Genomic DNA, 15,186 nt, shown 5'->3' with positions numbered 1-15,186 from the left:
ATGCTATCAGCACCGATCAATCACGCGCGTGGCCCAGTGCTGGAATGCCTGGCGCAGCCCTGGACGCGCACCCGCGTCCCGCCTGACTGACAGTTTTGGTAATTAAGTGATTGTATAGACCTCTCCGACTGTTCTAACAACCTTGTCAGGGCCTGTCTGTGGACAGAACAAGCTGAAATCAATGTGCTTCCTGCTCTCTGAGCAGTTCTGATCGTGTACTCAGACTGATGGGGAATGGGAATCTGACTAAAGGAAAACAGCAGCTCTAAACGATCGGATTATGGGGGAGGAGGTGGGTAGAAAGTTTACTTCTTTCGGAAAGGGAAGCGCGGAAGTCTCCACTAGGTCACTAGAGCTTCGCTGACCAGGGCGCTGGCCCGGGTGGAGAGAGAGGCCAAATGCTGGTGGTACTTCGCCTTCCCCCGAGGGCTGGGACCTCCCGGGCTGTAGCTGAGGAACCTAGTCCTGAGGATAGCAGCGTCCACATAAGTCTCAGCCAGGACTCTGTGGTACAACCATTTTCGCCCGGATTAGAGGCAGAGGCTGGTGGCTCAGTGTAAATGTCACGCAGCAGCTTTTAATAAAGGAATGTTCAGATTGTTAGATTGCGCAGTACAATGTGAATTCTGTGCTCCCCCCTTCTCAATCAGGCTTCTTCATCTCCCCCTCCACCATTCAGCACACACATCACACCTCGGTGCGCGTTACAAATATGTTACATATTCAGAGTGATCTCCGCGCGTCGCCTGAGGGAGGGGCATCTCTCGGAGCTTAACATACACCTCGCCGAGGGCTGCAGGGCGCCGGAGCCCACCGCTGACACCGGGAACTGGAAAAAGACCCAGATGGGACCTGCTCTGCGGGAGTTTCTTTTACACTCCCACCGTCGAATCTCAGAAAGAAATTTCCATTGGGATCCTAAAAGCGCCAAGCTAGGAGGAAAACCTCCAGTTCTTGGCCAAGGGGCTCCAGTTAAGAGTGTTTTAGTTTGTTCACACCGGCACTCCCAATCCTTAAAAATCTAACCAATTGAAGACACACACACAAAGGGGGAAGGGAAGCAAAATCAACCCAGAGTTCAAAGCTCCTGGTCGCTGGAGGAGGCCGCAGGGTGCTCGGCGCAAGGCAGTGTGAGCAGCGGAGGGTCCCATCGACCGCGTAGAGACTACGGATCTCAATGGCAGACTTCCAACGGAGTGTGTGTGTTTGAGTGGTGCGGGGCGTCAAGCCCTAATTCAGCCGGCTGCCAGCCTGTCTCCCCTCCCCTGCCAGCCAGCAGAGAGAAAAATGTGTGAGTGGGCACATTACGCACCATTAGGGAGACACTACGTTTTTAATGTGGCCTAATTAGTGCCGCTAACCGAGCAAATATTATTATATTGAATAATGATAATATGATGAAAATATTAATGCTTTTGAACTTTGCACGTGGGAGCCGTTCCTTGAGTTCTCCCAGGACACCCCAAGCACGCTAAGACCCACCAACAGATGTGGTCGGGCGCATCTCCAGGTAAGGCGAGCCCACAGACCAGCCCAGGTCATACTTGTGTCATCGCAGGCACATAAAGCACACCGTGGGCCATGCCACACATCACCCCTCATGCAAAAGACCCTCTTCCAATAGCATTCTCTTTTTCTCTGTAGGAGGCCCTTAAAAAGCAATTCAGACAGGGGTCCTCTGAGGTCTCTCTTCACTGCGCTTCTGCTCTGCACTCCAGGAATGTTGCAGTGGGAGCGCCGGTTGTGTTCCGTCTTAACCCGGGCCGCCAGGCAGGTGGAGTTGCAGGAGAGGAACCCACTTAATTAGCATTTAAATTCACAATCCCCTTTTATTGCCAAATGTTTCTCCCTCGGGAATTTGGTGAAAAGCAGATATTAAACAATTAGGGAATGCAGAAGCTCCTCAAAATAAGAATTCAAAATCTTAATTCTCTGAGTTTTGGAGGGCCAGGGGTGTAAGGAAGCGTGAATGGACTGATTGGGAGGTAGGTACTGGCTGGTGTGTGCCTGACTTGTCCCAGAGAATCAGCAGACCCTCTCTGGCTGTCTTCCCTCCTCTCACTTCCATCCCTTAGGGAGTCCCAGGAGACCGAGTCGAGAAAGTTGGCTGTCCTTTCCTTGATGCCTGAAGACAAATTAGCTCTTCCCTGATTCTAGGACGCACTTGGGCAAGGACTTAGGAGAGTTTCCAAAAACAGGTGGTGGGTCTGTTCTGGAAAATGGGGATGCAAGATTCCGGCCCGAGAGCGCCCCCTCTTGGGCTGTATTTTTTCCTTCCCTTGCTGGTAGCCCCTAGGTCGTGTTCTGGTGCACTTGGGAAGCTCTTTTTCGGAGGCAAAGTTGATGTTAGTTGTTGTTCTATGCGATTCTTTACTCCCATGTGGAGTGTCTGGACTACAAATCGCCTCCTTGACATTTGTTCGCGGGTCCAGGAGCAGGGGCAAGCAGTTCCGCAAGAGTGAACCTCAGGTTTGGGGAATTCTGTGAATCATCAAGAGGCTTCATGAGCGGATGCAGATCATTCCCCAGTCTCCGCGCGGTATCTGGGAACTCAGCCCCGCCTGCACCAGAGGCAGGAGAAGGGGCGGGGAGCTTTCAATTTGTTCCAGTGATGGCTCTAACTTAATAAGGCGATTGATTAGCGCTCAAAGTGCCGTTTTAATTAGCCGCTTGTTAATTAACATCGCAAATGAATTTTCCCTTCTGTGATTGGCATCTTTGCTTAGTGCTCTGAGGCTTTCGTTTTTCCTCAATCATGGCCCCTCCATTCCCTTTTAACCTCAGAGTTTATAGAAGAATCGCCTCCTCTAGTGAGGTCTTATAGGCTTCAGAGTTCTTTTACATGTGACGTGGCTATGTCACAAGGGGGCTCTTTAATTTCTCTAGGAACTGGACTTCAATGGATATTGATTCAATTTAGGGAAGTGAAATACTATCTCTCTCCATGTTCTCCCTCAGCTCTTCCTCTGTCTCCACCTTGTCACCTTCTCTTCCATCACTCCTGAATTGTAGGGGATATTTTTCTAGGCCTGCTAAGATCATCAAGCCTTCCAAAATTTGAAAATGTAAAAAGAAAAAGGGAAGCTGGAGTGGGAGTAGGGAAGAAGGGATGCAGTCCTAGTTTGAGAGGGGCTGGATCACCTCTTGGAATCAGATCTGAAGACTGTGCAACCTGCTGTAAAATCAGCTGTTCAGGTCTGTGAAGGTGTACCCAGGTCTTTTTCCTCCAAGTTATTTCAAGAATATTTTGTCTCGTCTGGTTGCACTCAGGAGAGATCCCTCCAACAAAAATAGCCTAAAGATTGCAACCCAGCCCTAGTCAAGAGATTAAAAATGTGGGCAATTTGTGAACATTTTGCACCATTACCCTTAGCTACCATAAAACCCCACCTCTGCATTCCACTACTTGGGATGTTTCCCTTTCTTTCATGACTAACACGAACTCCATAACCTTTAGGGTACCTGCGTGTTGTCCCAACAACCTCTCCCAAGGTAACACTCCCACTCTTTTTTCTGAACTCTCACTGTAGTAGATTCAGGTTTTCATCATGGTATTTATGACAATTTCCAGAACATAACAGCTTCTGTCAACTCTCGGAGGTTGGTTAGTGTTCTATTCCCAAGCACCTGGCATAGAATGTCCATTCAGCAATATTTATTGACTGAGTAAATAAGCAAAATGATCTAGAGAAGGAAGGAGTGGAAAAAATATAGCTAGTGAGTGTTATCCATAGCTAGAAATATTTGCCACCTTTGCCTAGTGTGTATGCCAGTTCTTGCTTCACATTTTGTAAAGAACTTTTACGTAGAAGAACTTATTTGCTCCTCACAACCACCCTATTCTAGGCAAGGATAATTTTTGTTTCCTTTTTAACCAGAGATTGAATCCAGGGTGCTCAACCACTGAGCTATGTTCCCAGTTCTTTTTAATTTTGAGACAGGGTTTTGATAAGTTGCTTAGGGCCTTGCTGAATTTCTGAGGGTGGCTTTGAACTTGAAATCCTCCTGCTTTGGCCTCCCAAGTGACTAGGATTACAGGTGTGGCCACCAAGCCCCACAACTCTCCTCTTTAATAGAGAAAGAACCTGGTTATCAGCAAGGTTAAGTACCTCACACAAGAATACTAGAAAGGGGTAAAGTGGGTTGAAAACCCTCTCTTCTAGCACTCTTTCCTCCACATCTGTTTAACTTTCCTGTTTACTACTGCACATCTAACTTCGAGAGAGTCAGCTTCCCTAGACCCCTTCTAAGATGCTTGTCTCTGAAGTTTTGATGAAGTGAAAACTTTTGCAAACTTTATTATGATACTGGAACTGTGTCTTAAAACTTTCAGTTCCCCCCAATTATTGATTATACATACTATTATTTTAACTTGTTCTTGTTTTAAGTTACCTTATTTTTATTTCATTTTACCTTTCTCCAAGTCTCCAGTCTAGGTTTTAGTCTACCTAAGGAAGGAACTCAATTTCGATGTTTTCATGTCTTTCTCTTTAGTACATTATTTTTCTAAGCAAACATGCTTCAAGTCCGTAAGCAGCTGGAACTACACGAAGAGATAAAAAAACAAAGAAAACTTTTGGGATATCTGCAACTTTGAAAAGACCGGAGGTCACACAATAATCAGGGAGTTAGCCTTTGAGGGTGGACAGCTTATTTGTGTAAGCTGCATCTTCTACAGAAAGAAACAATAACTGGCTCCCTCGGTCCGGGATTCTTGTCGCCGCCCAGTGGAGGGAAGCGCCTTTGCACCTCATTATGGTCAGTTGCCACTGTCCTCCTGTGGACCCTGAGAAACGTTCAAATTAAATGTTAGAAGAAACCCCAGCTTCAAGTTCATCATGATTTGTGTTTTTACAAAGTTTAGTTAATTTTAAAAAATCTGATGCTTCAGTTTAAAAGACTCCCAAATCTAGGTAGTGCAAGTGGCCGGTGGAGGGTATGTTAAGTTACAAAACTTAATATACATCCAAGCGTTTAAATAATTTTCTGTGGTGAGAAAGAAGTATCAGTGGTGTTGACTAACACTGATATGTCCTTCAGAGCCAGGAAGGAAAAGTTTGTTCTCTATCCTTCACAGTTGGGATGTAATTGTTTTCTGAGTATTGATTCCAAAATCTTCCAAAAATTAAAGAATTTTCTTCCTTCCTTCTTAAAAAAAAGAGAAAAGAAGAGGAGGACCCGGAAGTGGGTGACCATCTTAAATTTCATGTCAGTTTAAGACTTTATTTATTAGTCTTTAATACAGTGAGAAAATCTGAGATTAAATTCAGTTAATGCATATCTTTACATGGAAATGTGACTAATCCGCACCCCCACTTATTTCTGAATTTTTAGTTTTAGACGTAAAGAGTAAATTATGCTTGGTCTGCCAGAAAATGCAGTTTTCGGATGTCCACACTATATATATGCTGGGGTGGGGTGGGGGGGCGGATGGTGAAAGAGGAATGTGTCTGGAGAAAAAAGAACCGAGAAAAGTTAAACAAGATCTTATCTGAAAAATTTGTTTTTCATGAAGTGTGTGTGATCTGGTCTTTGAGCCCCTCCTTTGATTCTTTAGGCCTCTACTAACATTTCCTCTCCGGGAGGGACTCACATATAAGGGCCTCCATAAAAGTCAAGGTCGTATTTTCCCTTCACCACTGTTGCTCCCCAAAGTTAATCTCCCAACACCCAACCAAAGAAAGTCTATGATATTAACCTTTTCTTAAGAAAAGATGATCTGAAACATTCACAAGGTGGGGTCTGCTGGGTCCCGGAAAGCATAACACACGCATTTCCCTCTACCAACGCTTCGCCCTTCCTCTTTTCCTTTCCTTTCTAATTTCATTTTTTTTCGTAGGGTCATATTTCGTCGTCTCCCCTGCCAATGTTGTGAATTATTCCAGGCAAAAAACGCTGTCGAACCGCCCAACACAAGCTGTGCGATCAGCCTTTTGAGCTCTTGAGTCATTTTAGGCGTCGGAACAAAACAAAAACAGGCTTCAATGAATTATTTATCAAGGTCGAGAATAATTGATTTGTGCAGTGCCGTCAGTTCTGGATTTTAAATTTGTTTTCTCTCCCTTCCCACTTTCCACCCTGAATACGCAGCGAGGGGAGTGCGAGTTGGAGCCCCCAGGGCGAGGAGGAGACGCACCTCAATTGGGAAGTTGGTGGGTGATGTCAGAATGGGAAGAACCCTAATCGATAATTGAAGAGGAAAGAAAGTGTAGCATTCGTCGGCAGTCTCAGGCAGCCCTATCGCCCTTCCCGCTCTTCCCAAGGTGGTCAACGGTGCCAGAGGCTACGGGTGTGAACACCTTGAGGGTGTGCTGCGCCAGGCCTAAAGTTGGGGGTGGGGCTGCGGCCCTGGATGTCCAAGTTGCCTTTGTACGTTCTCCGCCGGTGGTCGTGTAACCCCCTGGCCGGAAGGAAGGCCAAGGCCTGGGCCCGAAAGCTCCTGGGAGGGTGTGCCTGGCCTCACGCAGTACCCGCACCAAAGGCGGCAGATCCAACCAAGCTGCGGCTGTGATCCAGGTTCTCTCCAGTCTCCCAGCCCAGGCTGGCCTGACACCACCCAGTGGGGCCCAGCCACACGTTCTTCAAGCGTGCCCGCACCCCTCAGGCCAGCATTGGCCACCGCCTGGAGCACCTCCTGCGTCCCCCACCTTGGCTCACCCACCCCGGCTCCTCGGTCAAATTCCCCTCACCTTCTGAGAAAAGGGAGAGCTGCCCGGATTGTACATCTCTTCGCCTCCGTCCCTCCTATCCCCGCTGTTCTCCTCAGAGACAGCACGATGAAACATGGTACCAAGACGATCTGAAACAGCTCAACGTACCCTCGAAATACACGGGCTTTTTCTGGGTCAAACACCTGGATTGTCCCAGTAAAGCGCAGGGAAGATGAGTCTGCCACGTACCCCTTCCAGATCTGAGGTTCACACAGCAGTTCCAATCGAAAAGTAAGATCTTGTCCCAGGAGGTCATTTGCCTCCCTGACACCTCTCCCCGCCTCAATAGAAAAAGCCTAAGCGAACTACAGAACCGTAACAACACCCCAGATTTCGGCCCTTGGAGACTTTAAAGGCCATTTTCTAACCTCATTCTGCACCTAGTCACGGAAGTTATGCCAACCACGCAGATTCATGGGGTTCTTAAAATGGTAATTTGGAGTAAAATGTAACTCAAAGAACTTTGAATCATTCATTAGCACCTTATAATTACTCCGCTAATTAGGTTGACACGGCACTTAATCAGGAGTAATACGCCGTCTTGTCACTGGCACTTCCCATTACTCTGACATTCAACAAGAGACAGGTTGGAGACGTCCTAAAGAAAATAATGCAAGTTGATACCCTCCGACGAGGCGTCACAGTCATGCTCTGGGTCCCAAGTGGATCCACAGTGACTGTTTCCTTTCCAAACCAGAGGCCGGTCGAAGGGGGAGGGAACAGACGCACCGGCATGTGGCGCGGCCGGTACACAGGCTTTGGACTCGCTACCTCTGTTACCGTGCCCCACGCCCGCCGGACACCGCAGTGAACCGTGGCTGCCCTCGCCGCTAGTGAACGCCTCGGGCACTATTTCCCCCGGTTGGGGAGAAAGTGTTTGATCAGGCATTCTTTCAGCACCGGCTCTGATTGGAGACAAGGCTGGGCCTCGGATTTTGAGCCGCCGACCCCGTCCACCCGGAACGTGCCTGGTGGATGCAGATCCCTCTCTGTTCCTCTCAAGGATTCACCACTAGGCTGGCCCGAGCCCGGGCGCATGGGTTCTTTGAGGGGAAAATCACAGCTCGGAGCCTGCTCACCCACTCAGATCTCTGGTTCCTGGAGTTACCCACTTTCTCGCGAGTCCCTTCAGGGATCTCCGTCTCTGTTCTTAGTGTCTTCAGACTATTTAAGCGCGTGTTTGGGAAAGCTGAGAGGGCGACCGCGCTGGAGTCTAAAGGTGAGTCGGCCCAATTCTTTTACTCTTTCTTCCTTTCCGCCCCCAGCTTCTGACTTGAGAAAAAGGGGAAATAGTTACCACTTATTATTCTTTTTTCTTTCCTCCCTTTGGTTCCCCTTCTCTAATCTCCTCCTTTCTCTGCCCCCTTCTCCCTTTGCCCCTCACTCGTGATTGTGGACACCTGGGCCACTGGACTAGGTGTTTGGCTCCCGGCTGCAAGCAAAGGGATCTGCGGGTCCTCAAAAGAGCAGCGGGGTCCAAGCGGCGCCCACTGACGGGCTTGCGAGCCGTATGCCCATTGGTTCCTGGCACGTTGGCGTCGCTCGCTTGCGCGGGAGCGGCCAATGGGGGCGCGAGGCCGGGCGCGCGGCCTCGGCGGCGGGGGCGCGGGCCTGGCGCGGCGCGGAGAGCGGCGGCAGTGGCCGTGACGTCACGGGAGGGGGTCGGCGCCGCCCGTGAGCCGCCGGATTACAAGCGAACGCGCCCGGCAGCGGCCGGAGTCGCCCGGCACCGCGTCTCTGCCGTCTTCTCCTCCTGAGCCTGCTCCTTCTTTTCTTCTTCCTCCTTCTCCGGTTGCCGCGGGCACTGCGGTTGTGCCTGCGCCACAACTTTCCAAGAAAGTTCAGAAACTCGGCTCCGAGGGGGCCGGGTAGCGCGCAGCAGACACCTAGGGAGCTGCGGGGGAGGTCCGAGGGCGCGCAGCTGCCCGGGTTTCGCGATCGCTGCACCTGCCAAGTCCGCCGCCGCCGCTGCCGCCCGGTGCCAGGCTGTGGGCAGACCCAGGCGGCAGCGGCGGTGGCGGCGGCTTCGGGGTCGCTTCTTTCCTCTTGTTCCTTCGCCTAGGTCTCCTGCGCCGCCCCGGCCGCCCCACGTGCGCGGTGGTCCCCCTGAGCGCACGTTCCCGGCTTTCCCTTTTTCAATTTTATTTATTTATTTTTTGGTAACCTTCCCCGTCTTTCTTTCGCTCTATCCCTACCTTTTGCGTAAGGGGAAAAAAAGTTGTATCGAAAGTGTCCACCGATTACCACCTTCACACTATCCTTCCTTCACCCCCGCCCCACTTTCTTCTTTCTTTTTTTAGGGCGGCGTCAACGTTGTTTAGTGTTTGTTTTCTTTTACGATCGATAGCTTTTGCTTGGTCGGGGCGGTTGCTCAACGGCGGAACGGCGTGGACCTCATGTAGAAATGACAACAATGGAAGGGGCCAGCGGGTCGAGTTTTGGAATAGACACGATTTTGTCCAGTGCCAGTTCTGGCAGTCCCGGCATGATGAATGGAGATTTTCGCCCGCTCGGCGAGGCGAGGACCACGGATTTTAGGAGTCAGGCAACCCCATCCCCCTGTTCGGAGATTGATACCGTAGGAACGGCACCTTCTTCTCCTATCTCCGTCACCATGGAGCCCCCAGAGCCGCATCTCGTAGCAGACGGGCCTCAGCATCACCACCATCTCCACCATAGCCAACAGCCGCCGCCGCCAGCCCCGGCCCCGACGCAAAGTTTGCAGCCTTCACCCCAACAGCAACCGCCGCCGCCGCCGCAGCAGCAGCAACAACAGCCAGCAGCCCAGCAGCTGGCCTCGGCCGCCTCGGCCCCCAGGACTTCCACCTCTTCTTTTTTAATTAAGGACATCTTGGGCGACAGTAAACCTCTGGCGGCGTGTGCACCCTATAGCACTAGTGTTTCCTCTCCCCACCACACCCCGAAGCAGGAGAGCAACGCAGCTCACGAGAGCTTTAGGCCAAAGCTCGAGCAGGAGGACAGCAAAACCAAACTCGACAAGCGAGAAGATTCCCAGAGCGACATCAAATGCCACGGTGAGTCGCGCCGCCCCAGCTGCCGTCCTGCTGCTTCTCCTGGTTCCCTTCTTCCCTTCAGCCTCCAGCGAATCTCCAGTGGGGAATTATTCCGGAATATTGTTGGGCGATTGGGCGATTGGGCGATGGTCAAAGAATGCAAACTGGAGAGAGGCCTGGGCGAGCGATTAAGAGACGCTATCGAAGTTCTGTTTATTGTTACATTTCTACTCTTAACCTTTACGGCCATCCAGTTTCTTTCTTCGTTTTATTTAATTTTAAGGTATTGGGAGGGGGCCACGACGAAGAGGTCTGACTGGAAATACTTTTCCTTGGCCAAAGAGACCGACTTGAGTTTTTTTTTTTCCCCCTAGTTGAGACCTGGGGAATGGGAGTGGGGATGAGGGGAGAGAGAAACTACTTAGCAAGCTAGTGTCTAGGGGTGTGATCACAACCTGATGTTTATTCTTTAATGCAAATGATTTCACCCCACCCCTCCCCGCATATTTTCTAAACACCATCACAGGAATGATTGGATTCCATGAAGGAAAAATTTCCATTTTCATTAATAGAACAATTTGGGTTTAATACAGGGAAGCCAGTAAAAATTCTTAATCGTTTTTAAAAACATTCTTCTTGCCCAATGGTCCCAACAAAATTTTGTATCCTTAGTAAAAATTTTGGCCTCTTACAAGTAATAGGGAGGTAGTATTTTTTAAAAAATAAAATTTTATGGTATTGGATTTGTCTATTTTTGTATAATCAGATGACAGTGGAAATTGTCTTCCAACTCCCTTTCTCCATTTTCTCCTCAGACAATATCATAAGCAGGTGTTCTGGTCTTTACATGGTAAGAGTTTTAACATATGAGGGGAGTTCTTTTTTACTTTACTGATAAGTTATTTATTATTATGAATCCTTGGTTTTCTGGCAAAGATAAGTGCTATCTGGAAGATAGGATATTGACTTCTCATTTTACTATTACAGTATTAGCATAATAGTGCCCTAAACAGATGTACAGTCTGGTCTGGCGATTTTTCGTGCACCAACCTCCCCAGTGGGTCAATTAGAGAGATTATTGTTCTTCCTGCAGGGAAGATCAAGGAGCGCTGCACAAACGGGTACAAACAGAGAGGGATTGACATATCGATTTCCCAGCATTTCAGTAAAAAACCAAAGTTGACAAATAGAATCCGGAAATCTCTACACTGTCACCTGGATGGGCTCAGTGATTTTGAGTTCAGCTCCATATCGGGGCAACAAAATTTCCAAAGCTTTAAAAGACAGTACAGGCAACTGCAGAAAGCTTGATTCCAACATTTCCCACGTGCATCTGAAAAAGAGAAACTTGTGCCTATAACTTCCAGTAAACTGAAAAAAAGTTAGATTAAAAAAAAGGTGTCCCCTCCTCGAAAAAAAAATCATCATAGAAAGACTGAAAAGAACTAAATCACAAAAATGGTCATGGTGAAAACAGTTTATAAATTGAACGGGATCTCTCCTTATCGGCCAAGGAAAAACAGCAACAAAAAGCCTTTTATTGAGAATTATTTTTTAACACTTTTATCTTCCAACTAGAAGATCTTTCAGAAGAAAAAGGGTTCTTTTAGAAGAGCCCATTTTAAAGAACCCTTTTAGGATACCTTTGCACAGGGCCCGAGTGTCCCCAGCCAGAAAACAATCCTCTTCTGATACCCTGGCTAAGACCTATGAGTGTGTGTGTGAGGGTAGTGGCAGAGTATAGTCCCCTGAGACTAGTGGCTGTCTTGGGAATGTGAAAGTGTATGCCAGGAGGATACTCCACCCTTTCCTAATTCAAGCTAACTTACATGGCTGTGTCTGCATTTCTATTGTAGGAACAAAGGAGGAAGGAGATCGAGAGATTACAAGTAGCAGAGAGAGTCCCCCTGTGAGAGCCAAGAAGCCTCGAAAAGCCAGGACAGCTTTCTCTGACCATCAGCTTAATCAATTGGAGCGTAGCTTTGAGCGGCAAAAGTACCTGAGTGTCCAGGACCGTATGGACCTGGCAGCTGCGCTCAACCTTACTGACACCCAAGTCAAGACGTGGTACCAGAACAGAAGGTAAGGCAGGCTCTTTGAGGAGCAGAGATATCTGCCCTGGTCATAAACATTGCACCAACCTTCCTTCCTGGTCTCTGAGACTAGGGACTGAGAGTCAGAGGGCCTGCAGTGGGTGAGTTTTCAGGCTAGGGTAGGGATCAGCAACATCTCCAAGGTGAGAGGGACCTCAAGGCAGCGTGAGTATGGGCAGTTATGCACTTCTAAGTGTCTTAACAGGTGCTGCTTTCCCTTGGAAACCTGAGCTGCTGGAATTCCCCACACTTTATCCCCAAATCAATCAAGCCACACCTTCTCAAATTGAGACATCTGTGCAGCTGACACTCAGGCCCGAAGAGCCTGTATGTGCGGTGCACCCCTTGGGCCTGCCCCAGGCTGGTTCCAAATGTCTATAGTCGGCATCACGGCCCAGCCATTGTGGTCCCCATAGAGCTGTCCCACCAGCCTTGGCTTAAATGTGAGGTGGTTGGGAGAGCCAGGGTTAGAGTCTTAAACCTTGGTCAGTTCTGCATCTCCTCCAGAGATTAGAAGAGTCCAGCTGGGTTAGATTTGGGTCTGTAGCCTCGGGCTAGAGAATCAGGCAGTTAGCCAGGCATCCAGACTGGGTGTCTGTCCCCTGTACTGACTGCTTCTGCTGCCTCAACAGGGAGAAAGGGTGCCACAGAGCCTGTCCAGCACTGCTGCTGTTTTAGAAAGGAAATTAAGAAAGCAGCTGGCTGTGCTTGCAAGGTCCTGAACTCCAGGACTGAACCTGGGCAGTCTGAGATGAGGTTATGCTGTGTTTCCAAGCCTGGTGCTCATCTCCCTTGTCTCGATTTTCTCTCCCCCCTCCTTTTCTCTCGTTTGTGTTCTAATCGTCCATAAGTGCGGTTGGAAATGCCCATCCAGTTGTCATCTTTACCATAATTTTCTGTCTCATTACATACGGTTTCAGCCACCCTAATTCTGTCGGAAAACATTAGTGTCATTTGTAGCCAATTTAAAATGGGCGACATGTTTATTAATTTGGTTGGAGCTGCTGGGTATGGACGGCCCACCAGCCTTACGTCCCTTCATAAGGCATTTGAGCAAAGGGTCTTCTCCTGTCTTCTTCCTACGTGGGGGTCTGTAGAGGGGGAGGGAGGAGACCAAGAAAAACTGATCACAGGTTTTAATTGTTACTTTCCCCAGAGGAGGAAGTATCTTGAAATGCATCTCCCCACCTCAAAGGCCAGGAGGTAACTGTCCCCTTGGGAGAGCCCTCTATCAAACGAATTCTGATGTGAAACCTTCTCTCCTTCCTTGCCTTAAGTCCCCTGCCCACAGTAAGGACTTGTTAGTCTGATGAGGGAGTTGTCTCCACAGCCCCAGGGAAAGAGAGGAGCTGGAGTCTGAGGCCCAGGAGTCTCTCTGTCCCTTTGTTTATAGTTTTGGTTATTTCTCTGAGTGAGGAGTGGGGGAGAGGCTGAGAGCAGACACTTTGGAATTATTGGGGGAACACTTTGAAAACGAATTAAGGGAGGAGGGGAAGAGTGTTGAAAGAGGTGGTCTTATTTGGTCTTCAGGAAAGTTTCAGGAACTAGCTACAGTATGAGGGGGGCAACAGTAGAGCAAAGGAACAGGAAAAGGCAGCAACGCTTGTAGGATTTCATCTTCCAGTGTCTCAGACTTTGAGGATGTAGTTTACAAAATTGGCTTTGGGTTTGAGTCATATTGTGAGCCAGGTTGGGACAGGAAATGCACATTCCCAGTTCCCAGAGCGCTCTGAGTCTCCCTGCTGGATGAGGGAAAAGGAAAAGATGGGAGAGGACCAGGAATGGGTTGGGCCTCCATGCCTGGTGCTTACACCATGTCCACAGCCACCTCTGGGTGCATGTATGCCTGCTTTCTTTCAGGACCAAGTGGAAGAGGCAGACTGCAGTGGGCCTGGAGCTGCTGGCAGAGGCAGGGAACTACTCAGCGCTGCAGAGGATGTTTCCCTCACCTTATTTCTATCACCCAAGCCTGCTGGGCAGTATGGACAGCACAACGGCGGCGGCAGCTGCAGCTGCCATGTACAGCAGCATGTACCGGACTCCTCCAGCACCCCATCCCCAGCTGCAGCGGCCCCTGGTGCCCCGTGTGCTCATCCATGGCCTGGGACCCGGGGGACAACCAGCCCTCAATCCCTTGTCCAACCCCATCCCAGGCACCCCACATCCCCGGTGAAGAAGGAGGGAAGGCTCTGCAATCCCTCCCAATCCCCGACCTGACCTGGACAGCTGCCCCACCTCTTCCCGCACCAGGCCTCCATTGCAGCGGACACTGGGAAGCGGAGGAGTAAGAGAGGAAGATGCTCACCAATGGGCGGGGGTCCCCAAAGAGGAGCCAGCTTTCTGCTCTCCATCCCAACCCCCAGAGGCAGGGCTGGAAAGCTCCCCCACAGCAGTGTGACTGGTGAAAACGCTGACCCCACACAAAGTGCAACCAGTAAGTGAAAACATCAACGAAAACAAAACCTCAAGTTCTTTTTTAAAGCGACTTTAGGGACAAGCAGGAGGGAGGGAGGGGGGAGGGCTAAGAAGGGAAGAAAGAAGGGCATGGAGAGGAACTGTAGGGGCAGAGAGAATTGTAGGTGGACAGCCTCCCTCAAATTTCCAGGCAGAGGGTGTTGCCATGGACATTCATCTGCCCCAGAGAAAAGAGGAGGGTGACTGAGAACTTTGCACTGATTTCTCATGACCTTTTTTCTTTTGGAAAAGTGGCATGCTCCATAATATGAAAAAAAAATGTACATTTGAAAGACTGAGTGATAAGTGATATATCATATTTATTATATGTTGTCCAAAAAAGAGTCACTTATATACGTTAGTAAAAACATGATTTTTCTTTTCATGTCTTTTTGATTCAGTAAAATAAATGCTTAGACAAAAATATAGATTTTTTTGTGATTGAAAATTACAAAAATAAAGTTTATCTTTTTTTAACAAGTGATGAAATCCCAGGGAGCTGATTTTACTAAAGCAGAATATTACGATGAAATGCGCGTCTAGGAAAAAAAAAATTCCTTCCCGAATACTGGGAATATACAAAATCTGTAAGACGTTGGGTTGGCTTGTGTAAAGCCAGTCGCATTTTTCACGCTGGCCTCTTCCGAGCCATCGTTTGCTATGTGTGAGCGCCTTTCTTTTTGGGTGGGTGGTTTCTGAGCGGCCAGTGAGGCCACGGGAGGAAGTGTGTGCTCGCGGGCTGTTGGTGCAGGCTAAGTAGGCAGCCAACTTACCCTGCTGCCCCCGCCTGCCTGAAGGCCCCTGGTTGACCGCGTGTGGGGACCCTCTGCCCGCCCCTCCCCCTTCTCCTAGGGGTCTTCCTAGGGCGGCTCGGGTCCCAGCGCTGGGCAGCAACGCCGGCAGGGCTGGGCAGGC

The 15,186-nt window shown here is 49.3% G+C and overlaps 1 protein-coding gene across 1 annotated transcript; it reads left to right on the top strand.

Annotated features, from left to right (window-relative positions):
• The first annotated feature begins 8,381 nt into the window (after positions 1-8,381).
• On the top strand, positions 8,382-14,753 carry BARHL2 (BarH like homeobox 2). Its single transcript, XM_079129740.1, has 3 exons — positions 8,382-9,745; positions 11,581-11,806; positions 13,678-14,753. The coding sequence occupies exons 1-3, from the start codon at positions 9,115-9,117 to the stop codon at positions 13,988-13,990; spliced, it is 1,170 nt and encodes a 389-aa protein (XP_078985866.1). The 5' UTR covers positions 8,382-9,114; the 3' UTR covers positions 13,991-14,753.
• Positions 14,754-15,186: the final 433 nt, after the last annotated feature.

The sequence above is a fragment of the Sciurus vulgaris genome (assembly GCF_902686455.1).
Source record: "Sciurus vulgaris genome assembly, chromosome: 1".
Classification (NCBI taxonomy): domain Eukaryota; kingdom Metazoa; phylum Chordata; class Mammalia; order Rodentia; family Sciuridae; genus Sciurus; species Sciurus vulgaris.
This window is presented reverse-complemented; position numbering and strand designations above follow the sequence as displayed.